Source organism: Beta vulgaris, chromosome 4, assembly GCF_026745355.1.
Source record: "Beta vulgaris subsp. vulgaris cultivar EL10 chromosome 4, EL10.2, whole genome shotgun sequence".
In the NCBI taxonomy this organism is placed as follows: domain Eukaryota; kingdom Viridiplantae; phylum Streptophyta; class Magnoliopsida; order Caryophyllales; family Amaranthaceae; genus Beta; species Beta vulgaris.
The window spans coordinates 55,995,009-56,020,620 of NC_079205.1; the positions used below are offsets into that span (position 1 = coordinate 55,995,009).

At 36.8% G+C, this 25,612-nt stretch overlaps 4 protein-coding genes across 8 annotated transcripts; 1 reads left to right on the top strand and 3 right to left on the bottom strand.

Annotated features, from left to right (window-relative positions):
- Positions 1 to 491: 491 nt before the first annotated feature.
- On the bottom strand, positions 492 to 10,189 carry LOC104890615 (suppressor of mec-8 and unc-52 protein homolog 2). The gene is made up of 11 exons (XM_010676165.4): positions 9,923 to 10,189; positions 7,855 to 7,992; positions 7,726 to 7,775; positions 7,370 to 7,484; positions 6,685 to 6,733; positions 6,491 to 6,580; positions 3,785 to 3,853; positions 3,587 to 3,710; positions 1,929 to 2,284; positions 1,417 to 1,803; positions 492 to 1,261 (listed from the first exon to the last, which is right to left on the bottom strand). Exons 1-11 carry the CDS (start codon positions 10,018 to 10,020, stop codon positions 989 to 991), a joined length of 1,749 nt encoding a protein of 582 aa, XP_010674467.2. The 5' UTR covers positions 10,021 to 10,189; the 3' UTR covers positions 492 to 988.
- Positions 10,190 to 16,198: 6,009 nt separating this feature from the next.
- Positions 16,199 to 20,580, top strand: LOC104890614 (uncharacterized). 5 transcript variants are annotated; one of them, XM_010676164.4, is made up of 8 exons: positions 16,199 to 16,384; positions 16,486 to 16,547; positions 16,628 to 16,711; positions 17,504 to 17,558; positions 18,203 to 18,308; positions 18,670 to 18,720; positions 18,814 to 18,891; positions 18,989 to 19,296. In XM_010676164.4, exons 1-8 carry the CDS (start codon positions 16,270 to 16,272, stop codon positions 19,011 to 19,013), a joined length of 576 nt encoding a protein of 191 aa, XP_010674466.2. In that variant the 5' UTR covers positions 16,199 to 16,269; the 3' UTR covers positions 19,014 to 19,296. The 5 variants fall into 5 exon arrangements, with proteins under 5 accessions (XP_010674466.2, XP_048499301.1, XP_048499300.1 ...); XM_048643342.2 differs by lacking the exon at positions 18,989 to 19,296 and adding an exon at positions 20,174 to 20,580 and having other exon boundaries at positions 16,201 to 16,384; positions 18,173 to 18,308; XM_010676163.4 differs by having other exon boundaries at positions 16,201 to 16,384; positions 18,173 to 18,308.
- On the bottom strand, positions 20,379 to 22,478 carry LOC104890613 (60S ribosomal protein L31). The gene is made up of 3 exons (XM_010676161.3): positions 22,351 to 22,478; positions 22,125 to 22,248; positions 20,379 to 20,804 (listed from the first exon to the last, which is right to left on the bottom strand). The coding sequence occupies exons 2-3, from the start codon at positions 22,205 to 22,207 to the stop codon at positions 20,525 to 20,527; spliced, it is 363 nt and encodes a 120-aa protein (XP_010674463.1). The 5' UTR covers positions 22,208 to 22,248; positions 22,351 to 22,478; the 3' UTR covers positions 20,379 to 20,524.
- A 1,684-nt stretch (positions 22,479 to 24,162) lies between these two features.
- On the bottom strand, positions 24,163 to 24,684 carry LOC125496773 (uncharacterized). The gene has a single exon (XM_048642343.1). It carries the CDS (start codon positions 24,682 to 24,684, stop codon positions 24,163 to 24,165), a length of 522 nt encoding a protein of 173 aa, XP_048498300.1.
- Between the last annotated feature and the right edge of the window lie 928 nt (positions 24,685 to 25,612).

Consider the following 25,612-nt stretch of genomic DNA (forward strand, 5'->3'; position numbering starts at 1 on the left):
CAATCATAAAAACGCTTCCTAGACATCCTACATGGTATCTGTGAATATTGCTTCTGAGCCGAGGGAGTAGAGTAAAAGTAAATGGAGAGATAGATTCATCAACGAGACAACGACGATGGAACTTGAAAAGATGCATGATTTCGATTCTAGAGAACCTCATGATCCTCTGATCACACTCCTCTCATATATTAGAAAAAATGGTTCACTGTGTAAGCGGAACGAAACAGTTCAGCATAAGTTTTATGCATGCTTTAGGAGAGGCTAGTGAGTAGTAGCTCAAAGAGAATCAGAGATGCATTGGACAATTTATGTTATTCTAGTTATCCATGTTTTAAGATGATTGACAATGAATGAAAGAATGAGGTATGTGTTTGTTTACGTATTTGGGATCCTTATATTTCAAATAAGAAGAGGATGTTGGATTTTCCAACTTCAGCATACACCTTGTAAAATGACCAATGTGAAATAACTCAAAACCTCTAAACACGAAATTGATTGACAACTATTTCCCTTTTCAAAAGTATATGTATGTATAATAGACCCATATACAACCTAATCTGATTTTAACACTACCCAAAGCTGAAAAGAATAACTCATCACCGAACTACAACTCAAACCGAATCGACTTGCAGCCAAACGCGATCCGAAAAACCACCTCTACCTTAGTGCATGTCCACTGACGAAGTACAATCATAGTTAATTAGTTATGTGTTCGTGACTATAAACCGGTGTAGGTCCTCAGAAGATCTATTATTGGGGCCTGAGGGGAGGGGTTCTTCTGGGACATCAATGATTGATTAAACTTTCTTGAACGAAAGCTGTGTTTGAGAGCGATTGATATTTCATCTCAAGGAGCCAGGTACATCTATGAAAGATTAGACACAGCTTTCTGCTCTCAACAGGTCTTGATGTCCTCTATGAAAAACAAAGATCCTACTTATTAACCTTGTACAACAGCAATAAACCAATAAAGATGATGAATTCTAACTCATAAGCGAAGCTTCTTCCCTGCAGGCTGTGCATCATCGATAGCCGAACTATCGTTACTCTCACCCTTCTCTCCCTTTTTCCGGGCAATGATTTTATTAATCTTGTGAAGATCGTTGTTGAGCTTCTGATCCTTGTTCTTCCGTGTTTTTCGCCCATCTTGCATCTTCACACCAAACTGGAAAGCAGCCTTTGGCATTGCTTCCTTTTGCTCATTGTACTGGGCCCACTCTTCCTCTGTCTCAAAATCCCACCGATGAAGACGGCCTTTAGCCTATTGAGCATTTTAAAACATAATAAGCACAACGTCATCACTATAATTACCAGAAAAAAAATGATTGAAGCTCAAGAGAGTAGTATGATTAGCCAAGACTTAAATACAAATACTGTAATGAAAGATCCATCAATAAAGGAGGAGAAATCACTTACACGCCCGCCCATATCCATTTTCGACAAGTCACCTTCATCATCACTGTCCACGACCTCATGATTATACTCTTGATAACCAGGGTAGCATTCAGAATAACTTTCAGATATGAAGTTGGGATCCTTTTCCCGAGCATCTTTTTCCCTCAGCTGTTGAAGCCGTTGATCATCTCGCTTAAACACAGACCCCAACCCTCGATCCTTCTCCTCTTGACTCATTAAGCGAGGATCTTGAAGGACATCTCCATTGGCTTGCATCTCATATGCCTGCATCTGCTGCAGGTATTGATCAGGATATGCCAATTGATCAGCATATTGATAGTCCTGCGGCCATTCCCCCTGATATGCACCACCTAGAGCTTGAGCTTGTATAGCAGCAGCATAGTCATTCTGAGATGAGCCATACAATAGAATAGCAGACATAAGAATCTAGCACATGAATATGCTATCAGATATATAGCCATAAAATCACATATCACAAGACCAAGATAAATGACCATTCCCAACAAACTTACAGCCTGATTCCAATCTTGGGAGGGATCAGAAGGTGGCACTGGTCCATATACAGGTTCATCGAAATAGGAAGTCATTTCCTTATTTCTAGGGGATTCTTCCATGTCTTCTGAAATGGGGCTTTGACTCATATCTTTGCCTGGGACTTCAGTAATCACACCATCACCAACAAAGATGTCGTCCTCCTCAGCTCGAGCAATAACAGGGTCTTGTCTATCTTTAGAATCCAGAGTATTCTTTATTAAAGGCGGAGGCGGTGGGAGAAAATTTTCTCCATTTTGATTCTTTGATGACAGGCCATCAGGCTTTGAAGATTTCTCATATTCATCATAATCATTGATAACAGTTGTGAGTTTTCCTACGCAATGAACAGAACAGACGAGACAAAAACAAATTACCTTTACAACAAAATGCAAGGAAACACAAACTGAATGAAGGTGCAAGAGCCGTATGCATCACAGCAAGTATTCATATAGAGATGCAAAGTTTTCAATATCAAGCACCCCCCCCCCCCCCCGGCAATTCAGAAGTCGAAATGCCAACTGTAGGAGGAACAGAGCCACAAGAGTCGCAAAGTTTTTCTCTTCATACACCTTTCCAACAAGGGGTTGGGACTGTTGAATTGTGAACAGTGACAGCTTTAGGGTAGCAGTAGGTCTAATGCAACTTGATTGCTATGATAAGCTAATAATCTCTGGCCCCTCTGTAGTAGAATCTTTCAGCACATGACTATGGTTTATCATGCAACTTAAGAATATGGCTGAAACAAACATCAGCAAAATTTAAACTAGATGGACAGTCAACCCTTGAAAAAAAAGAAGTGCAATAGAGCTACTAAATTACTTCCCAGTGGCCACGGAATAGAGGGATTAACAGAAATGCAGAGGTAAAAGAAGGCAAAAGAAAGTTAATCTTCATTCTCTAGTTCCTCCTGTAAACCACAATAGCCATAAGTCTATAGCCTTGATAGGGTAATAAAAGTCAACAAGATCATAATTGCATCAATACCAAGCACAAGTCTCAATTCTCAACCACCCGACAAACATTTGAGTGTCATTCAGCGCCTTGCCACTACTTTAAATCTTTAATTATACTTATATGATACTCCTAAAACTTATTATTTAATGCTATATTCTTGACGGAAGTTTCCCTAAAATAGAATCTATCACAAACATTGGAGAAAAAGGCTTCATTTGGATCAATGGAACCATTTTTCAATATGTTCAACCCTTGAATTAACCTTAATCAAGTCAAGTCAACCAATTTACTGTTTGAAGAGCTTTGAAATTCAATTTTAAGGACTGGAAAGTAGTGAAGGACTCAAAAAACCTAAATTAAACATGACAATGCCTCTGCACAGTTCTAGACTGTTAAGGGCCATGGGGGAAAGAGTGCGTGAATCCGTAACCATTTGCCACTCAGTGCACTATGAGGTATGTCTGTGAAGAACAATAGATGGTCAAATATTGTAAACCCTGAATCCACTACATTCAAATAAGGGTCTGAATTTTAAGACCCCGCAGGTCTCTACCTACCCAGACCATTGCCATCTCAATTCTCATCCACAGGTCTGTACTTTTGTCAAGTTAAAATGGAACAAAGCCTTCTTAACCAGTTGCAAAAAATTTCTCCTGAAAAAGAACACAATGCAGCAGTTTACCTTTGACTTCCTTCTCCTTCTTCTTTTTCTTGAGAACCTTTCCAGATGATCCTAGACGAAGATATGACATAATTTTGGCAATCCGGTCCAGTACAGAACCATCAACATTCACGGTTACCATTTCCTGCACAAAGCAATCATAACAATGAGATGAAAATTTACACTTGAATACGAACAATTATTAAAAAGATTGCCCACCTCAAGTGCTGGGCAGTCAGCTTTACTTCTATGCAATGTGGTTGGGATATCATGAGAATAGATATTTTCCTGCCATGCAAAAAGAAGAGGCGACACTCAGAACAACCAATTTCCATACCAAACAATCAGACAACACACGTCAGTCTAAAATTCTAAATGGAAGCAAAACATTTTTTCACATACAAATCTGGCTCATGATAGAAGGCTCAATCAAATTAACTATTCTCCTACAGTCCCTATATTAAAGGGAATATTTCGGCCGTCCCCAAATAATAGCCCAATTTCTGAACTTTTGAACTTTCAAACATTATATTAATGATACTTATAGCTAAGAATTTTAAAGAAAGGCAAAACAGGTATGGTGGAGATGTAAAGCTTTAGAACTCTAAAATAGGAAGAATGATTATTGTATTTGACCAACTCCTTAAAAAAAGACCCACAACCAAATGTGGCCTATTTTCTAGAAATGGAGCTAGTGTGTTTGTCATCTAATGGAGGTAGATGGATAGTGCAAGTAAATCAAATTATATTGTACAAGTCATCAAAAAAATTCCAGAAATTAAGTAAAGGGCGCCAACAGAGATGACCTAAATATTAAATAACCACTGAAATAGCAGGATCACATACCTTACATCATATTTGATTTATTTATAATTGACAAGCTCTTTATTAACTTCTATTTAACAAATTGAAAAAAATTACTTATTATTTTCCCATTGTTTCAAGGCAAAATGTTTAAAAGAACCAAAACGATAGTCAGGGTTATAGAAGCAATCTCCATTAAAATTCTTAGCTTATACATTGGAAAGAAAAGTAAAGAAAACTATGTTACTTCGACACGGATACGGGTGTCGTATCCAAGTAGGGATCGGAGGATCCGACACTCTACTCCAAAAGTATGACCGATACGAGGATACGGTCAAAAGAGTATCTTGACCGGTTTTATAGACACGAGTATCGTATAAGTGTTGGAAAAAAAATCCACACACCTTTTTTCCGTAAAATAAAAAGTTGTAAAATTGTCAAAAAGTAGGTAGAATTAAAAAAAATTACCTTGACAATTATTATAACTAAAGAATAGCAGACATTTATTTTTCATATTGGTTTAATAAGTAAGAGTAAATGAGGGTCATGTTCCAATACAAACTAGTTCCAACTTCCAATAGTCAACTGTACATTATGTAAGTATTTATTTTGCTTTTATTTGTTTTTCTTTTCTTTATAACATTTCAAGTTTTAGTAATATTTGTTTTGTTTTTTTTCAGAACAACCATTTCCCACGTTTTGACCTTCCACCCTTTCACCTTCTACCTCTGTCTTTCATCTTCTTCAGTTCTCTTCGTTCTCCTCTCGTGTCAATCACATTCTCGCATCGGATAACAATGGAGCCTCCTTCCAGTTTGAAATTGATTGAAAAGCAAAATCCCCATAGTAATTTTCCTAAGCTTGGTCTCCTCTCTTTCCAATTTCACATCTAGGGTTTGTTATCCAAGCCCTAGATCTGTAATTTCTCCATTGCAATTTCAATGGACTTTTCTTTATTCTCTTTTTCTCTTCTGATTGGGTGATTTCGACACCTCTCTTCCGACACTTTTCTGATACCCGACTCTGACACTTCTTCTAGGCGCGTCGTGTCGCGTGTCATGTCGAGTAGACAAGCGACACCCAAGGTGAAAGAGGGTGTCGAAGTAACATAGAAAGAAAATCAATTACTTAAGCTAGATGAGGATGATTAGCTTCAAAAATCTAACTAAAAAAGGTATACTTTACGATAAATTTTTTTGAAAGCTCATTCAAGACTTACTTAATCAATCTTACACTCAAAACAAAGTAAAAGCTTTGCAGACAGCTCACAGAGATAGAGATAAGCAAAAGAGAGAAGACTTCCTCTGTCTTCTCTTAGTTGCAAGCTTGCAACAACTTCCATTTTTAGGTGCTTCTTTAGATGCGACATTCCCTTTATTGGTAAAAGTTTTGGAGCAATTTAACCATTTTATCCTCACTTCACCTACCCTCACATGCAAAAAGCATCGGCAATTGGGTCAAATTACTCTGTATCCTCTTTCCTTAATATTTGTGCAAAAAGGCATTTGTTGCAACTAAAAAAAAACAGAGGTAGTTATGTTTGTTTGTAGGTCACTTTAAGTAAAATGCAAGTACTTTGAGGTAAAGGAGTTAAACTATAATTTATATTAAAGTTATACACGATATGTGCAACAAATACTTGTTTCCCAAACATAAAACACTTGCACGAATCAATTTATTAAAAAACTGCTTTTATATGATCTCTGATGAGATCATAAAAAACAAAGATGAGAAAGAGTGTCCAAATTGGTATAAAAATAGTTTCTTTGGAGTGATTTTCATCCCTCAAAGTATACTAGAAACCAGTCTGATAGAAATTATATCGTTCAAATATACAAATCAAAACAGAACAATCAATACTTCTTGATAGACTTAAACTTCCTTTATGCAAGCACTACTCACAGATAAACACCATCAGTCATTTTAGGAACTCAAACAAGGAATAAGAAAAGGACAAGAAGGCCACGAAACTTGTTGCAGTGTCCATTTATTGAAGTTTATGACGGTTAAGTCCTATTCAAGTTCATGTAGTAACATCAACTTGGTGTATGAATGAGACATTGGACTATAATGCCATGCAAATAACAAAATTACAAGAACAACACTAATCCAGCAACTTACCATGTCAAAAATAAACGCCATTCGTCCGGGAAGAAACATCTCATTTGTTTTGATGACAGTTTGAGGCTTGACCATCCATTGATACACAGACTAAAAGATATTTAAGAAAAGAATAATGATTCAGGAATTCACAAGCTAGAGCCACTTGGAATACTACAATACAATAGCACCAAGATCTAGAAATATTTAGACACCTTTGCAGTAGCTGTTCGAAACGATACAGGCTGGTCGTCCTTAGCTGCTCTGGAAATGACAAAATATTATTCAGGACACACTGTGAAACAAGTGTATGGAATCAAATGGCCTGAGTATATTTACAAGAGTTACTACAGCATGTGTTCGATTAATCAAAGTATGCCCATTCAAGTTACTTAAGATTTCAGAATTCATTATTGCATTTGGTTAACAATCAACATAGCAGCAATCCGATAAAACAAAGAACAAGTTAAATCTTGACAGTATCTACACTGCTATAGTTGTTGTTGTAAGAGCAACTCCAATGATGATCCCCATATTCTCTCTCAATACAATAGTTTTGTGTCAATACAATCTTTTGTTTCCCTCATTAGATCACCATTAGGAACTTTATGTTTCAACAAGACAATTTCCAACAAGACACTAGTAGGAGTATAGGACCCCACTGTTTGTATTATACATTACGACTATTATTCTGTGTAAAAAAGGGGAACCAACTCATGCCCAAATGAACGGATACATTGGAAATGTGGGAAAAGAATTATAGTACTTCCAATAAAGAAGCAAGTCTCAAAAGGATCTTCAGACCCTGTTGAGACTATCGTTGGAGGTATCTAACAAATTTAATCATCTAGGAACAAGCTGAATGATGTACACACAAGAAGCCAAGGCAAAAGCATTCACCTGGATTTTCCATCAGTATCTTCTTCGGACTCTGGTTTTTTGTCCATCTCACTTCTTACTTTGTGAAGTAAAGCATAATCCAACCCCTTGACCAAGTGCGTATGTTCAACATCACCTGGACAAAACATAATGAATCAAATGAGCTATAGTTCGGATATAAATAGAGCAGCTTCTCAGAAATAAACCATGTCATTTTAAAATAAATGCTAAATTACCATATTATCAAATAAAAGGTTGCAACATAAAACAACAACATTAGATGTCACTTTTGAACAACCAACAGGCAGCAGAGGTTACACTAACATATCTACATCCAAACGACCTTATAGAAGTTGGATACAGTAAAATATACAAACCTCCAAGATACTTGCTCCGCTCAATAGCTAGCTTCTGTGAATCAGCAGCCCTGTCATACAAAAAAAGGGCAGCTGTTAACCCACTTATCCAAAACAATTTACAAAAGCTCCAGCGGAAACTAGACTAACTTGAGATCAACGTTGCCAGGAGGAGCAACAGCATGAAATCCCAGATCAGTGGGCTCATAATCAGGATTCTGGTCTTCCCTCCGCTCCTTTGCACGGTCACGATATTTTGGTAATTCTGGTTCTTCAGGCTTCTCCTCCCTTCAAGATTGGATACGTAACACAAGTTAACCACAAGTCCACAACAACATTCATGTAAGCCATCATTAAAAAAAGTAAATTATATTTGGACTAGAGCAATCAGTATTACACTTTAAACCAAAGGCTTATGATCAAAAGATTGTGCATTCAAAATTCATCCACTACATAATCGCGTGATCAGGAACAAGAAGCCAGCTTTTGAACAATTTTACAACAGATTGAAAGAAGTGTCGGAACATTATAGACAAAAAACAAAAAAAATTATACTCCTTCCGTCCAACTTTAGTTTAAGACTTCGACTTTCAAGATCTTCAAGGCACCTTATATTTTCAATTATAAATTAATAAATTATCACAAGTTGATAATTTGAAGATATATTGAGACAATTCTAACAAGATGACACAATAATGGTCCATCATATATGACAACAAATAAATATTGTCAAAGTTGATGCATTTTTTACCAGAAAAGTCAAACTTTGTAAACTGATGTGGGACGGAGGGAGTAAGGGGGGAGCTCAGCAGATTGAACTCAAACCAATTTCAATTTGTTGACATAGGCGTAAATGAAACAATTGTCGCGTAACTTCGAAGTCTTAAATCTATAGCTTCCAGAGAGGAAACATAACAGGAGCGCATAGTGATTTGCTTTATCAGCAAGTCCAACTGACTGATAACAACAGTACTCAATGCGTACCAATGGCATATGCATGACAATTATCAGGAAAAAGCATGGATAACTCCTAAAAAGATAAGCGAAAAGATTACCGAACCATCTTAGGTTAGCAGTTTGTTTGGACAGGGGAATTTGAAGGGAAAGTGAGAGACGAGAAAGGGAGGACATCAATTTCCCTTATTGAATACAACATGAAAGAATAGAAGGGAAGAGAAACAGAAAGATGCAATTTCCTTCCCCTCCTAATAAATCAATCCCGAAACTTTAGAATGAAAACGCAAGCTCACACTTCTATCCCCTTCCCTCCCATACCTTACCCCTCCCATACAGGCATACCTTACCCTCCATGATCACTATCCAGATAAAGTGTGAATGATTGATTATGTGTGTCATTATATCTCTTCAGAGCAATCCCTTTTTACACTCACCTCCAAAGCCTAAACTAAACTTAATCGTCGAAGAGCTTCCCTATAGCTAATTCCACTTACACTTACTTTTGGACAACTTACATTTTCATATTGGCAATTACATAGCCACCTTCTCCCAAACTCAATGCTTTGCTATATCACCAAGAATAACATCAACCCATTCGTACACAATTCACTAGGTTCCGTTTTGTAGGGCATCAAACATTTTCCTAGAAAACTTTTCCTCTATTTTCAATTTTACATTGTTTGATTTATAAAGGAGTGTAAAACCATTTTCCTAAGAGTAAATTTGCACTCTTAATGATGGAAAACCATTTCCCCTTCAAAATGAAGGGAAAACAGTTATCTTTCCCTTGCATTTTCCAAACCAAACAATGGAAACTAATTTTTGGAATTGTATTTTCCATTTTAAATTATTTTCCATGAAAATCCTTTTACACTTAAAATGTTTTACACCCAACCAAAGGAAGCCTCAAAAGAAAAATCCTTCGTATTTTCTCGAACAATTACCAAAAAAAAAAAAAAAAAGATCCCCACTTTTTGTATTATAGACGGAAACTTAACCCAGCAAACAAAAATCAATAGATATAACCAATTGCAATCACCAAATAAAAGTGGAAAAAAAAAACTGAAATATTTCTCATGAATAAAAATTATAGGAGCATTATCAAATTTACCAAAAAAAAACAATAACAGAAGCTAAAACCCTAAAACCTTGAGAATTAGTGAATTACTAAGTTAGTACCATTATTTCACAATCATAAACCCTAATTAGAAGAAATAAAAACGCAATTATTAGAGATAAATTAAGAGAGCGAAAAAAGTACCCTCCATGAAGACGTTTATGAAGGTTGGAGTTAGTAAACTCTCGGGTGGAAACATCTTCCTTTGAATCTTTTCTGCCCTTATGTGGTTTCTTCCCCATTTTCGCACTCTTGGTTTTCTTCTTCAATTAAGTTATGTTTGTTGGATTCAACAAACTTTTAATTTGAGGTTGTTTAAGATTAAAATTCAGCTACTGTTTTTGATCAATTAAGCCCCGCCCATCATCGACTGGGTTTTGGGTATTATATTTGTACGATGGTCGGGCCGTGTTTCAGAGATTTAGCACTTGGTAGATGATGGGCTCGTCACTCGTGTCTATCATTAGAATAGTATATACGGGCCAAAACAGTCCACAAAACATGAAACGCGTTAAACTAATATACATCAATAGTTCTCCAATAAACATGTGAAACTAATGTACACTAATTGTTTTCCATTGTAACATCTCAATGGGGTCCACGAGCCCGCTAGTAGATATTGTCCTCTCTGGGCCATAGCCCCTCAAGGATTTGTTTTGGAGTGGGAACAGCCCACCCAAAAGGCCTCTACTAGGTTGAGGTATCCACCTCTATATAAAGAAGGCTTTGTTCTCCTCAACTTCCGATGTGGGATGGCTTTTACTCCCTTTCCCCACCCCCCTTAAAGGGTGTCTGCGTCCTCGAAGGCACGACAAGACATCAAATCGGGCCCTGGCTCTGATACCACCTGTAACACCCCCAATGGGGTCCACGAGCCCGCTAGTAGATATTGTCCTCTCTAAGCCATAGCCCCTCAAGGATTTGCTTTATTAGAATAGTATATTGCATCTAGTTCCAATTCCTGGCAGAATTTTGTCGGACCCGGTACCTGGTGGGTATCCGGTTTGACTGGTTCCGGATCGGGATACTCGGTGGGAGCAGGTCTGGGTACCCGGTACTTAGAATTGGGTTTTTATCATATCTAAATAGTGAAGTGCTGAATTGGGAGAATCGAGATGAATGATATTTGATAGCATAAGAATATGCTTGTAATAGGATAATAGTTGTTTAGGAAAAAATTAGTACTTACTAGGCCTTTAGGCCCATTTAATTGTTTTTAGATTTTATAGCTCAATTGGGTCATCTTAATATGTTGTTAAACTTACAACTGGGTACACAATTCTGGACCTGGTACCCACCAGTTTCGGGTCTGGGTCCAAAAATTTAGGACTCGGTTGGACCCGATTCCAATTCCAAATACAGGTTTTTAATACCCACTGGGTCCGGGTCGTCCGGGTCTATGAAATTCTACCGGGTGCCCGGTTGTGCTCACCTCTAGCGATTGTAGAACGTTAATACAAGTAACGTTTGAGATTTATTGGTAGCAGTTAGCGAAAAACACTATATAATGAATGTCATTTATTGTATATCTCAACAACTACTTTTGTCAAACACTCCTATACTTTAAAAGCTAATCTCTAACAGCTACTAGTAGACGGCTAGCAGCTACCCCAACAACTACAGCTAATAGCTACTAGAACCGCTAGTTCTGCCGAACAATCCCAAAATGTTAATTACATATGCAAAAGTTAATCAACCTCTACTCGAACCTCTATCCGCTACCACAAAAGCTACCTTACCAAACACTAATACAAATTTCAGGTAGCGGTTCAACCATATCTAACCTCTACCCGCTACCCAAAACACTAGTGCCAAACAGGGCCTTATGATTTTGGCCTATCTTTCACTTTAAGCTCTTGTGTTTTGGGTATTTATATAGAGAAAAACTAGTATTTTGGCCAATTCGATGCTCCGGGTCAGTTACAATGTTCTGTCTTGTATCCTTGATTTTTATAAGCTTTTTATAATATTAATGTCATGATTGATTTTTATAAGCTTTTCATAATATTTTGTTTGGTGCGAAATATGAAAATAGACGTTATGACATGATAAGTCATTTTTAAAAAAACTAAGGAATTAAGGATAAAATAACAATTTCAGTGGAATTAGGGTGAGACAATTTATTATTTAATGAAAGTGTCAAAAATTAAAAAGCTTATCTATATCTTTAAATTACATATAATTATAAGACTCTATAGTGTTTTACTTTGAAACATTAAGTATTGAAATTGTGGTGGACTGGTGATTAAACACACCCACATTTCATTTCTTAGGTCATGTATTCGAATCCAAATAATAACTACACTTTATTAACATTTTAAATGAGATTATAAACATGTGTATTATAAGCTTGATAAAACTGACACGTGGCATCGTTCTCCTTATATTATTTTCCATGAATTAATGTGGGAATTTTAAATGACCGGGGGGGGGGGGTGTGTTAATAAATTCCCACATTTTGTGGGAATTTCAAATTTCCAAGAATTTTCATTGTCCCATTTTTCGTACGTCTTGTCAACCAAACAATGAACATTGCTACACCTACCCACCGGGTAAACAATCCACTACTCATAGAGCATTAAAAAATAATTATTATATTGAGTTGTATTTCACTACCACACCCTCAACAAGTCTTTATTAGTAATTGGCAGAGTACCTAGTGGGTATACAAAGTTTTTTCCCCAAACAACTACCCAATCTGAAAATCATGAAAATATCTATTGTCTAAATAATATCATGTATACTAAACAACCACTTTATTCATCTCGGAGATGTATAAAATTCGTATATCAAATGATATTTTCGTAAATAAAATGTTACGGATATTAAGTCGTATAAATCAAATATTAAGTTGTGAATATTAAAAAATAATAAAAAATCACGACTTAATAACAAACCCATACGACTTAATATCGATTTTATTTACGAAAATATCACTTGATGTACAAAGTTTGTACATCTATGAGATGGATTAGTAGTTTATTTATGTAAATAGCTAAAACACAATAAAAGCCTAAAGCGAAATATAGGCCAAAATCCCAAATCTCAAAACACGAATCTCGTTTATATTTATATTTAGTAATAAGTAGAAAAAATAATTATCTACCAAATAGCCTTGTACTATTGTTTAGGAAAATTCTAAAGCGTACCATTTATGATTTAATTTGTTAATATTTCATTAATTACACCCTTTCGAGGTTGATTGATGTTAAAAAAATCATTAACTATATAAAGACGGACGCTTTGATTTCATTTATTTGCTTCGGGGGATCCTTTGGAGGAACTAGCGTAATACTTCTGTTACACACTTACACTCACTCGATTGGACATCATTTTTCGAATAATTTGGCATCTCAACTTGAGTTGAATTCACTTATCAGCAAGTCATACTTTAGCTTCAAATTATAGTTCGTTTCTCAAATCTCAACCAGTAATTAGCAACCCAAACTCAATTATATTCGGATCATAAGCTTATTGATAATTTCCAAATAAGTAACTTAAATTACCTTTCAAAATTTTATGAGAAAATCATAATCCTTTCCTCGGCAACCTAAAATTAGTTATAGTTACAAAGGAAGAAAATTATCGACACGAGTTGCGCAAGTCGAATACTATTATAGAGTTGGGTAGTAATATTACTAGTGTTTCTATTTAGAAATTAAGGTTAATGATCTGTGCTGAGCAGGTTTTTGATGTGAGTCATGAGCTGATCTGCACAATCAAGTCAGTTGATGATTGAAGTAGAGAGAGAGTCTAGAGTGAGAAAGCTCTGGTTAGTTAGGTGAGAATTTAATACCTTTGTCTTGATGAGACAAGGAGTATTTATAGTGGTGAGAACCTCTAGGAAAAGACCTTTTTGATAGGACAATTCCTCTAGGGATTGGTGGGATTACCTTTTCTGGGATGATTTATGTGGCCCCTTAAGTCCCCCAGTGACTGCTGGCCACGTCATGATAGGTGGGACCCACGAAGCTTGCGTGGCGGTGCCAGCTGGCATAGGACTTTTAGATGGGTTTAATGGGCCCAAACAACTAGTATACAGATTGTTCAAATATGGTTTATTGATTGACTTATTGCTAAGCATATTAAACAAGGATATAATTTTAAGCTTGAGGCTCTGTAAAATTAGTTACAATATACGTACAAATCAACATAAATTAGTTTTGTTAATTTGGTAAATACCATTTTGTCATTTTGAAGTTACTCAAATTAGTGAAGGTACTTGGCGAATTTTGTCCGCAAAATATATCGTGGACACTCCATCGTGCGCACCTTAAATATATGGGACACTTTAAATGAACCTAGGTCATTTTACTAGAAATTGAGTTTTGGAAAACTTTATGTTTCCTCAATTCTTTTCTATCTCCTGATTTGTGTCATCTCTTAATACTTTTCTCTTTTCTCATTGTCTATCTTTCTCATTTGTTTTATTTTATTATATTGTTTTGTGAGATATATTTCCCATTGTTTTTCTCTATCTCTTGATTTTATCTCTCCATAAGTTTATCTACAAAGATCGTATGTTTAGTCTAGGTCAGTTGTTATTCATAGTATTAATTGTAAAAGTTCATTTTGAGTGATCATATATTCAGACGGATTATATGGTAGCAAATGTACAATCTTAAGATAACGTATGTTATGTCTAGGCCAGCTGTTATTCATCGTGCCATTGACTGGAATATGTTCTTTTAAGATTTCAAATTTAAATTTAAAAGGTATATATTCTTTTACCTTAAACATAAATGTTCATTTAATATATGTTCTTTTCATTATAATCTATGTTATTTTATAAATATAAATTTCATAATTTACATGTTTTTTTTATTTTAAGTCGTATGTCTTTTTTAATTATAAAAATTATTGAAAAAAGTTCATATTCTTTTATATAAATAGTACGGTTTTTTCACCATATACCCCTGACAATTTTTTTTTGCACCGTATACCCTTTCAAGTTTCCAAATTCATCACATACCCCTCACTTTTCGAAAAATACATCAACTTACCCTTTTGACTAACGGTGTTATACTTCCGTTAATCATTAGGCTCTAATCTTCTCCTAATCCTAATTAACTATCCTAAACCCTAAACCCTAAATAACCCTAATAACAATAACAAACCCTAAAAACCTAACTACCCTAAAAGCCCACCAGCCCACCCCCAGCCCACCAGCCCCAACAAGCCCAGCCCCACCACACCAGACCACCACCCCCACCGGATTTTGGCACTATGAACCCCACCTCTCTGTTTTCGAAGCCCACCCACCACCACCACTCCCTTTCCCCCACCACCCACCCACCATCCTCTTCCCCCACCCCCCGGAGCCCCCTACCCTGCAGTCGCCCAACCCCCTCCCCTCCCCTTCCCCCGCAACCGCCGGCAACACCCCTCTCCTCCCCTTCCCTCGCAACCGCCGGCAACCCCCTCCTTTTCCCCGCAACCGCCATGCAACCCCTCCTCCTTCCTTTCCCAGCAACCACCGAACCCCCCCTTCCCATGAAATTAAAAACAAAAAATCGATGTATGATTGTTTGTTGAATAACACACTATAATGTTGTAAATAGGAGAAATTTGTTGAGTTGCAGAATTATTGAGAGAAATCGATGAAAAAGACAGGAAGCTTTCAATTGCAGATTTCGGCAGGCTTGGGGTGGTGGGGAGGGGGAGGTGCGGCAGGCGGGCTGGGGGTCAGGTGGTGGTGGGGTCCGGTGGTGGCGTTAGGTATGGTCAGGTGGTGGCGTTGGGTAGGGTCAGGTGGTGGTGGGGTCCGGTGGTGGCGTTGGGTAGGGTCAGGTGGTGGCGCTGGTTAGGGTTAGGGTGGGTTGGGGGTGGTGGGTTGTGGGTGGGGTGGTGGGTTGGGGATGATGGGATGGGGGTGGGTAAGGGCTACTGGGTTTTTAGGGTTAAGGTTTTTGGTTAATTAGGTTTAGGGTTGAGGATGAGTTATAGGGTTTAGAGTAGTTAATTAGGATTAAAGGGAATATTAGGAGTTAATGACCAACGGAAGTTTAACACCGTTAGTCAAAAGGGCAAGTTAATGTATTTTTTGAAAAAATGAAGGGTATATGGTGAATTTCAAAAGTCGAAAGGGTATATGGTGCAAAAAAAAATTTGTCAGAGATATATGGTTAAAAAACGGTAAATAGTATGTTCTATTCAAGTACACCATGAGCATTATACACCATAGGCCTTGTTTGGTTGTATATAGGAAGTCATACTTTCTAGAAAGTTATTTTTTCCATGTATTTGAAATTCGTAGGAAGTGTAAAATTATATTTGGTTGATCATGGGAAGTTCTACTTACCTAGGGGGACCTAAGTAAGTAACTTCCTCCATTTTAGAGGAAGTAGAACTTCCTAAGAAATACAAATTCCCATAGTTTTACCAACCAAACAACTTCATATAAATCTACTTCATAGGAATTTGCATAATCCACGCTTTAGCTATCAGTTTTCCATGTTAATTTTAAAAAGGGTTCAAACTGAAGAAGAGAAATGACGACGACCATGAAGAGGTTAGCAAGAAAACTCGACAACTATATCCCAAATTCCGACAACGACGACAATCTTCTCTCTACCATTGACGATTCTCGCCCAATCGATACTCAAGGTCTTCACCCCCTTCATCATCTAGGGTTTAATAATTCTCATTTTGTATAACTCTTAAATCATTGAATTTCAATTGATTTTTATTTCTTTATGCTGTGGTAGAACAAGAAGAGCTCGTTCGATCCCTTGAAAAAATCCATTCTCAGCAAAGTCGATTATGGAGAGTACATATTCAAACTCTTTCTTTGATTTTTTTTCTTACATTAATTGAAAATTGAATTTGGATTTTGATTTTTGATTGTAGAATGTATTTGCGGCATTGATGTCGTGTTACATAGCATTTCTTCTGTTCTCGATATTCCACCAGTTTGCTTATCCATGGGACTTGGTAATTTCTTACTTTATTCGCTCGAAACAAACATGAGTATTGATTTCATTGCTAACTTTAAGATAGTAGAGTTGAAGCTACATATATATGCTCTTTAATTTCAGTTGGCAAACGGAGTATGTGTTTTGTGATCATTGTTCTTTTCGGATTGTTTTCAGTAGCGATGTTGGCAAGTTAGGATTGCATTCGGTGTAGGTATAGTGAGGTTTTGGTTAGTAGGACTTATGTTGAGATTTTTGTTAATTTTTATACCTAAATCCGCTCTTATCATAGGAGATGTGGAAAGATTCAATTGTACTAACCTAAGAATCAATGATGGCAATGGTTCTAGAAAGTGAGATTCTTTCTGGATTGTAACGATGGCATGAGGTTGCCAGGTTAGGGAATCGCAACCATAGTAGGTGTAGTGAGGTTATTGGTTATAGTAGGACTGTTATGTTGAAAACTTCTTTGATGTTTTATTTCTACCTACATTCGCTCTTATTAGAGGACCTAAGAATCAATGATGGCAATGGTTCTAGAAATTGGGGTTCTTTCAAATTGTACCGATAGCATGAGGTTGTGTAGTGGTGAAATTTGGTTTGATGGAAATGGAAATATGAGTAGATTGATTGTTTGTTGATGAGGATTTTGAATGTTGTGGGGTTGTAGTAACAGTTTTTATTGATATGGAAGGGAATGGATATGATGTTTGGCAAATCTAGACTATCGATTAGATTCTCGTCGTATTCTTAGGGATATTGTGATCGTGGTAAAGGGTCTAACTATTTCTGATATTTATGTATCGAACAGCGTTTCCATGCTTACTTTATGGAGGACATTGATTCATGGCTTATCATACTTTCAGGTTATCTTTTTTTCTTTATCTTGGCTATTTCGTACACCTTGAAACTTTTCATTTTATTGTTTTAACTATGCACATGTTGGCATGTTGGAGTACCTCAATGTATTATTGTGTGTTTATGTTTATACATGGAGAGAAGTCATAAGAGAGAAGGAAGTTTTGTGTTGTATAGTTTTGGCTTTAATGTTCAGTGCCAACAGGAAGTTCCTTGAAAATAAGAGTGGCAATTTGGCGTGATTTTAGTTGGCGAACTTTGGTCCCATGAATCCAATGGGGAATTTCTAAACATCACTCCGTGTATGGCCCACAACACTTCTATCTCTTGTTTAGCTAACTTAAATTTAGCCAAATATATTAAATCCCCTCTCCCTACTTTCAACTTTCAAGTTCCAATCCTCACAAAAGGAGAGGAACATGAATGGAAATAATAGTTTTTACTAATTATTGAAGAAAAGCTTATGTTCCTCTGTCCAGCAACTCAGACGTCGTCATGGCTGAATACAGTACTTGAAAAGGCTTTTGCGTTCCGATTTTCTTTATCTAAATTTTCATTGAAGTCAAATACTGGTGCAATCATGTTTGTTCGGCTCCACTACTAATTCATTAACTGTTAACAGATTGGTTAGCTATTATCGCGTGTTTAACAGCCATACTAGGGCTCATGAAGAGTTCAGAGCACCACAGACAGTGGATATGGTATGCATTCTTTGGTGGGATAATACTTGCTGTCTTCTGGCTATATTACATGCTTAGGTAAGCAACATCATGTCAGCTTCTTGCATTCTTTAATCAATAATTCTTGACTTTCACAGTCTCCAATAGACTACTTTGATCACATATATTTTGAATTTATGTATAAGTGGAAATTATAGAAATATATATTCTGAATTTGCACATTGAGAGTTTGAGAACAAATATATCAAGATCCCACATGACTATGTTAGTTTCTAACTTTGACCTCCTGAGTGAAGCTGTTGCCATTATTATGTGGGACAAAGGGACTAAAAGCTGTGTATGTATTGTAAGGAGTCACGACTGTGTTTTGTGGCAAAACAATCTAATCAAGTAGTACTGTGGATCATTTTCATCTCATTGTTTGTTTTACATATTGTAGATTGCCAAGGTTTCGATGGGATGTCGTTTGGCTTCCGTTTGGTCCTCTAAGGTACATACTTGGAGTGGATGGCACTTTATTACCCTACATTTCTCATTAATATCTGGCATTTGCTAATTGGTGTTGCAATTCTTGCCCAAGCAGTGCAACTGGAGTATGCCTTTACGTGGATCATCTACTTCGGGAATCTTCAGAAGAAGTTCGAAAGCTTAGAAGTTACATGTATGCCTTCAAGACAATCTAAGTTTCCTTCTAAAGTAACTTTGCACCCATTATCCCGAATTTACGGGTCATTTTGCCTTTCATGAACCCTGGATAGGCATATATCTATGTCTTTTCATTGAAGAATCCAAGGGTAGGACATGCGTGCATGTAGCTTTGACATTGTTATCTTGTGCCATGTGCGTTGGAGTTTGTTCGTTTATTTCGCTTCAAGTAAAAGATGTAGAAACGGGTCAAAGAGTAACAAGCTGAATTTTTTTGCTGCCAGCTTCCCCTCTCGTGTGGTCATGGTTACCTGCACCACTGTGTCATTAATAGAGTAGTATTGTAAGTTTGTAACATCATTTTGCTATCGTTTTGACTTGTCTCTATATATCATAATTAAATCAAGTTTTGTTTGTTTAATCTTTCTCCTTGATTACTCCCTCCAAATCTCAAGTTAGAAGGCTTGCAAACGTCTATCATCCAAAAATATTGAAAATTGAGCTCTACAAGGCTTAATTAAATCTCATATAGCCAGCCTGCTTTATGAGTCGATGTTTGTCTCCAACTCAACCTGAACTGAACTCTCAAGGCAAAAACAAGACCGTGCTTTGCTAAGCTCTATTATGAGCAACTTCAATTTTTTTACTAGTTTCTACTTTCTGGTAAATTCATTGCTTAAGCTAGTCTGATTTGCAAAGATATCCTGGCTGCTAAGATGCCCAAGACAGAACATTTTGATTCCGCAATACTCCCTCCCTTTCTAAATCAAGCTTTTTCCGATTTTGACATTTATTCATAGCACTACAATTAACAAAAAGACTTAAATTTAAAATCTGGTTAGATTCGTCGCAATATATAGTTTTAAAATATCAATATTCTATAATAGTATAATCTATTAGTACACAATTATATATATTAATAATTAAATGTGTCATGAGGAATGATAGGTCACAAGTTCGAATCCCCCCTCCCCTTCTTTGTACTTTGTACCACCTTCGTGACTCATATGAATAAAAAAAATTAAAAAATTGTGTCATGAGGCAGTGTAAACACCAAAGAATTCCCCTTCTATGAAAAGTATAACCTTCCTACAAACCTACCATAATTATTGTGTAGTAATTGTATGGAAATGGAAAAATAGAAAAGATCCAAGTTTATCATATACCATTCAAAAGAAAGGGATAACGAACCTAGCAACTTCACAATTATTGCTTTTTTCTTGAGGTGATAATAAACCTACTATCCATTGTACGCACATATTACCAAGTACTAATACCATTAAGGCTTCTTTTTTCAGGTGAAAAGATATTCTAGATTATTCAGGATATGATATACCAAAGATGAAAAGATGAGAATGAAGTTAAAGAAAAACAAATTATAAGCCAGCTAAACTATTATGCATATCGACATAGAACGCCCCAAACAGTAGCACTGTATGACTGCATCAGTATCATGCTTAAAGCATGGCACACAATCATGATGATGCGGAAGATCAACTTCAATGGAGAGAAGAACCAAAATTCATGAGCAAAATTGTAAGTCGATACACGTTTTAAGTTTGAAGCATAGGTAACAAAACAAAATAAAAAATCCGCTATTGTTCAGAACAATCTTAAAAAGTAACAAAGTCAAACTATCTAGTTTTTGCTTAATCTTCATCTTCGATGACCTTGGTACCAAGACCCTTCAAACCCTCGGCAGGAATTTCAGCAACAGTCACGAGGGAGTAGAGCTCCTCCTTGGCATCCTCATCATCATTTCTCTTACGTGCAATGCGGACACGAATCCTCCTAGGAACACTCCTGATACCTCTGCTCCAGATTTGCTTGTTAAGCTTGACGTCTACTCTCACGTCCTTGGTTCCCATTGCCTTCTCAGCAAATTCTCTGATTTGCTTAATGGCTTTTGGTGCCTTCTTCTTAAAGGTACTGCCATTCAAATCAATGTCATGATGAATATTAATCATCTAAATTATTCAAAGCTAATGCGATAAATTGAGTTCTACATCAACAAGTTCCCTCACACATTTCAAAATTACGAGCAAATATGAGTTCTTTTGACAGTGCTTATGGGATAGCAAATAAAGTTGGTCCCAGTCATTTACAAGGAATCTGAAGTGAGCTAAATCAACACCAACCACAATTACTTCACATTGCCAGGTATCAGAAAAGAGCTCAAATGTTCAAAGCACTAATCATTCATTCACGCTTAATGCGTCAATTGAAGACAACACTAATCGGACCATGATCATGCTTTCCTTCAAATTCATGTTCTACTTCAGTTGTCTCTACTAGGACTTCTATATCATTTTAACAATCCCAAATTCACTACATATAGGACGAAACAGAATCAAAATGTAAGCTAAACTCACATATTTTCAGCACAGACAAAAATTAATTGACAAAATATCCAGTGTTAACACAACTTAAGAGTGAAAGTCTTTCGGCACAGCATGCAACTCATACCAAATATTCCTTTTTCCTGTTAGGCAGGCTTGATGGACAAACTAATTTTTATTTGCATATGATTTCATAAGGTCACAAATCTACGATTATAGGATTGAGAGCAACAATCACATAAACAAACAACATTATTAGATGCACTACAATCTACAAAAATCAATATCTACAAAAAATAGTTCTTGAATTATTCAACCAGAAGATTCATCACACAAAATCCAATAAATCAACAAGCAACAACAAGAAAGCATAATTAAAAACAAAACAACAAAGATTGAACAATCATGAAAGCTCCACAAAATCAATTTCCAAATACAAAATCAACATTTCTTAAACCTAAAATACTAAATTACTTTTATCACTTCGTGGAAAAAAACCCTACTCAGATTTAAAACGAACCCTAATTAGAAACAAAACAACAAAGATTGATTAAACTTGAATACACCTTCAAAATCACTTGAATAAACATGAAATAACCAACATAATTTAAGCTCGACACAAACAATTTCAAGATAGAAAATCAACATTTCCACAACCTAAAACACTAAATTACTTTTATCACTTCATAAAAAACCCTAATCAGATCAAAACCGAACACTAAATCAATACACCTGCAAAATCATTTAAATAAACAAGAAATAACCCACATAACATAAGCTCAATACAAACAATTCCCAGACACAAAATCAACATTTCCACAAACTAAAACCCTAAATTAATTTTATCACTTCCTAAAAATCAGATCAAAACCAAACCCTAATTTAACAGAGAGAGGAAAAAAAAAGGTACCATCCATGAAGACGTTTGTGAAGATTGATAGTGTATTCACGAGTGACAACTTCTTCCTTTCTGCCCTTAGTTTGCTCCACCATTTTTGCTGATTTCTTCTTCTTCCCCGAAAAAACTTACCTTTCTAGTTTAATCAAAAAAATAATCAGTCGTAAATTTCAACTTTGCCATTAAAATCTGCACATATAAAAGAAAAGAGAGAGATAAAAGAGGAGAGAGAAAAAACCTTGGTAATGCGACGGCAAATGAAGAGGAGCAGAGAGTGGGGAAAAAAGAGAGGAGGAAGAGTTTTATGTGAGGAGGCGTGATATGAAAAACCCTAGTAACCCTCTTTTATTTGGGTTTTGGGCTTTGTTTTCTGTGGCAGTGTAATTGAGCCCTCATACTATCTGGGTTTTTTGGTATTTGGCCCGACTAGGTTTATCAAGTTTGTTAAGAAACTTTTAGTCAATATATATTGGATTATGGGTCAAATGTAGTCTTTTGAAGTTATCATTAATTAGAGGTGATCATTTTGGTCCGGCCCGTTTTTGGGCCGGATTTTGGGCAGAATTTTTCGGCCCGCGGCCCGACTTGGCCCGCCCGTATTTTTTTGGGCTTTGGGCAAGCCAAAAACGACTTTTTAGTCTATTTTTTGGCCCGCAAAAGCCTGCTAATTTAGACCCGAAATAGCGAGCTTTGGACAAAAAAATCGGCCCGAATATAGGCTCGGCCCGACCAATGGGCAAATTTTTTTGGCCGCGGTCCGGCCCATGATCACCTCTATCATTAATAGACCTTTTTTTTTTTTTAAAGTTGGTATGATGAATGACTCCACTGAAGTGACACCTCGTATAGGTACAATCAGTCAGGTTTACAAGTCAGATTCTTTTGAGGGAGGTGGGATGATAAGGGAAACCTCACCCCAAAGAGTCCTTAGTGGAATTTGATCCCATGACTCTGAAGTCATGAGGCCAAATCTTTACCACTAGGTCAAGTCTTACTTGGTATAGACGTTCCTTACGTATTCCTGATCAAGAGCATGATCAAATTGAAAGTACTAGTGGTTGTTTGGAATTAGAGATGGCCAACAGTGCGGGCCAATCCAACCCATCCAACCCAGCCCACCTCGTGGGCCGTGTGGGTCGGGATTGCAAAAAGCCCGATCCAGCCCAGCTCAAACCGTGAAATTGGTGGATGGGCCGTGGGCCAGATTTCTTGAGCCCAGCCCACTAGAGCCCGCTACTAAAACCGCCCAGCCCGGACCACGAAACCGGTCCAGCCCAACCCATGAACCAGACCAGCCCAGTCCAAGTTATTATTGAACCAAATTGTGTATATTTTAATCAAATTGTATATATTTTAATCAAATTGCATATATTATAATACAATCAAATTTTAAAATAATGAAATTATTCATTAATTTTAATAATTGTATATATTTTTATTCATTTTAAAGATTTTATATAACAATAATGAATAATTTCAATGATTAAATAATTTTCAAGAAAAATATCTCATGCCAGCTCGCTAGCCCTGTCCAGCCCACCAGACCCACGAACCGCCAGAACCGCTTCTCGAACCGTGAAAACCGGTAACAGACCGGTGTGGGCCAAGACTTTTCAGCCCGCGGACCAGCCCACCCAACCCATGAATTTCACGGTCCGGTCCTTGGCCGTGAAATCTCATCCTAGCCCGCTTCGGCTCACGGTCCGGCACGCCCAGCCCGCACCAGTGGCCATCACTATTTGGAATACAAGAAATTATATAGGAAATATAAATTCCCATGATTTTATGATTTGATTAGTTGTTTGGTTGATAAAAAATGGGGGAAATGAAAATTCACGGGAATTAAAAATTCCCACAAAATCTTGGAATTGATTTACCTACCATTCTCTTGGTTACTCACAATTCCTACATAAATTCATATGAATTACAATTTCCCTTATGACTATCAAACAACTTGAACTGATTCTTAGGAATTTCGTAAGGGAAATAAATTCCTATAAATTTTAAATTGCTATGGGAAGATAATTCACATTGCAACCAAACAAGTCCCTTAGTAAATGACTATGAATCCTTTCTTACAACTCCCTTGTTTCATGACTATGAATCCTTTCTTACAACTCCCTTGTTTCATGCATGGAGAATCTTTGTTGTGAACACCACATGGACTATGAATCATGTGTCTAAGAACTTTTTTGTACAATTCCGGTTCTTGTTGTTCATCTGGAATTTCTGCTCTGACAATTATATCGTAGTCATCTTGAGTGGTTAGCTTGTCAGTTTGTTCGAGGATCAACATATGAACATGCGGAAGACCCCTCTTTTGGAATTCAACTACATATACATAAGCAACCACCTTTCCAAAGATTCCCCTTTCTAGAACATCTTTTTTTAACTCTTCAAATTTAGCATGAAACACCCTTGTCAGTAGATCTGGCCGATCATTTGAAACTTGTCCAGGTAATAGCTTTGATTGTATTTCCAACCAAGATGGATTGCATGTCATTGTCAGATATATGTCCGGCTTGCCAAACTTCTGTACCAAGGCCATGACATCTTGGTACCTCTGGTGCATATCTCGTGGGCTTTTTACGAATTGAAGGGATTTGTTTTATTAAGAAGAGTATTTGTATAGGTAAATCAATCTGAACCTGTGTTATGCTCTTCAGCATTTAGAGAATCCTCTAAACCCTTGTACAAATCAACAACATATTGTTGGAGTAAACAACCACCTCTTAATAGTAGAGAATCAAGATGTTGTCGCATCTAAGGAACATTATTTTGTTGCTGTTAGAATGATTTGAGCATAAAGCTGTAGGAAAAATAGGACATACACATAAGAATGGATAAAATTAATTTTCACCTGAAACATATATGCATAGAATTCTCGGCATGTCAACTTCCTGCCAATAGCAGTACAACTGTTTATATCCCAACCATAAGAGCCATAAGGAAATAACAGAGGATATTGTAGTGGGTCGTAATAACTCGCCGTATCTTTGATATACACCAATTTTCCATTGACAGACTCTATCATAATATGTCTCTCTTTTAGGTTAGCCATGTCACCCCCTCCAACGACAACAGCTGCCACATGGGATGCTGAAGGCATTGAGTATTGACGATCATTAGCAGGTTGCTCTTTGATGACAAACTTGCAATCGTGTATGTCCGTATGTTGTGCAAGATGGCGAAGATTATGGGCATTTAGAATACTCTTAATTATGTCAATGATCTCGATCCGTAATGAAGAATTTTCAGCTGCACGATTTTCATTTTCATGATCAGTGTCATAAATGTAGAGCTGAAGGAACCGAGGACGATCATTTGAGTTCAAAGGCAGAAGACCACCTATGCGGTGATAAATTGACATTTGAACGCGATATGTGTACACCCCTTGACGTGCATTGCCAATTCTTCATCTATTTCTACTCCCATTGAAGTGAACGCGAAGACATTGTTATACTTGCGGATGTTCCGTCTTAAGTGAATCCCGTTGTCCG

Bases quoted from the DNA above. Each gene is read 5' to 3' on its own strand.
- LOC104890614 (XM_010676163.4), top strand. From the start codon at position 16,270: ATGACGACGACCATGAAGAGGTTAGCAAGAAAACTCGACAACTATATC. The intron at 18,721-18,813 runs GTACATACTTGG...TTGCCCAAGCAG, and splicing joins CTTCCGTTTGGTCCTCTAAG to TGCAACTGGAGTATGCCTTT. The intron at 18,892-18,988 runs GTATGCCTTCAA...AACCCTGGATAG, and splicing joins CGAAAGCTTAGAAGTTACAT to GCATATATCTATGTCTTTTC.
- LOC104890613 (XM_010676161.3), bottom strand. From the start codon at position 22,207: ATGGTGGAGCAAACTAAGGGCAGAAAGGAAGAAGTTGTCACTCGTGAA. The intron at 20,805-22,124 runs GTACCTTTTTTT...TTTGAATGGCAG, and splicing joins CACAAACGTCTTCATGGATG to TACCTTTAAGAAGAAGGCAC.
- LOC125496773 (XM_048642343.1), bottom strand. From the start codon at position 24,684: ATGCACCAGAGGTACCAAGATGTCATGGCCTTGGTACAGAAGTTTGGC.
- LOC104890615 (XM_010676165.4), bottom strand. From the start codon at position 10,020: ATGGGGAAGAAACCACATAAGGGCAGAAAAGATTCAAAGGAAGATGTT. The intron at 3,711-3,784 runs GTGGGCAATCTT...TGCTTTGTGCAG, and splicing joins CTGACTGCCCAGCACTTGAG to GAAATGGTAACCGTGAATGT. The intron at 1,262-1,416 runs GTAAGTGATTTC...AATGCTCAATAG, and splicing joins AAATGGATATGGGCGGGCGT to GCTAAAGGCCGTCTTCATCG.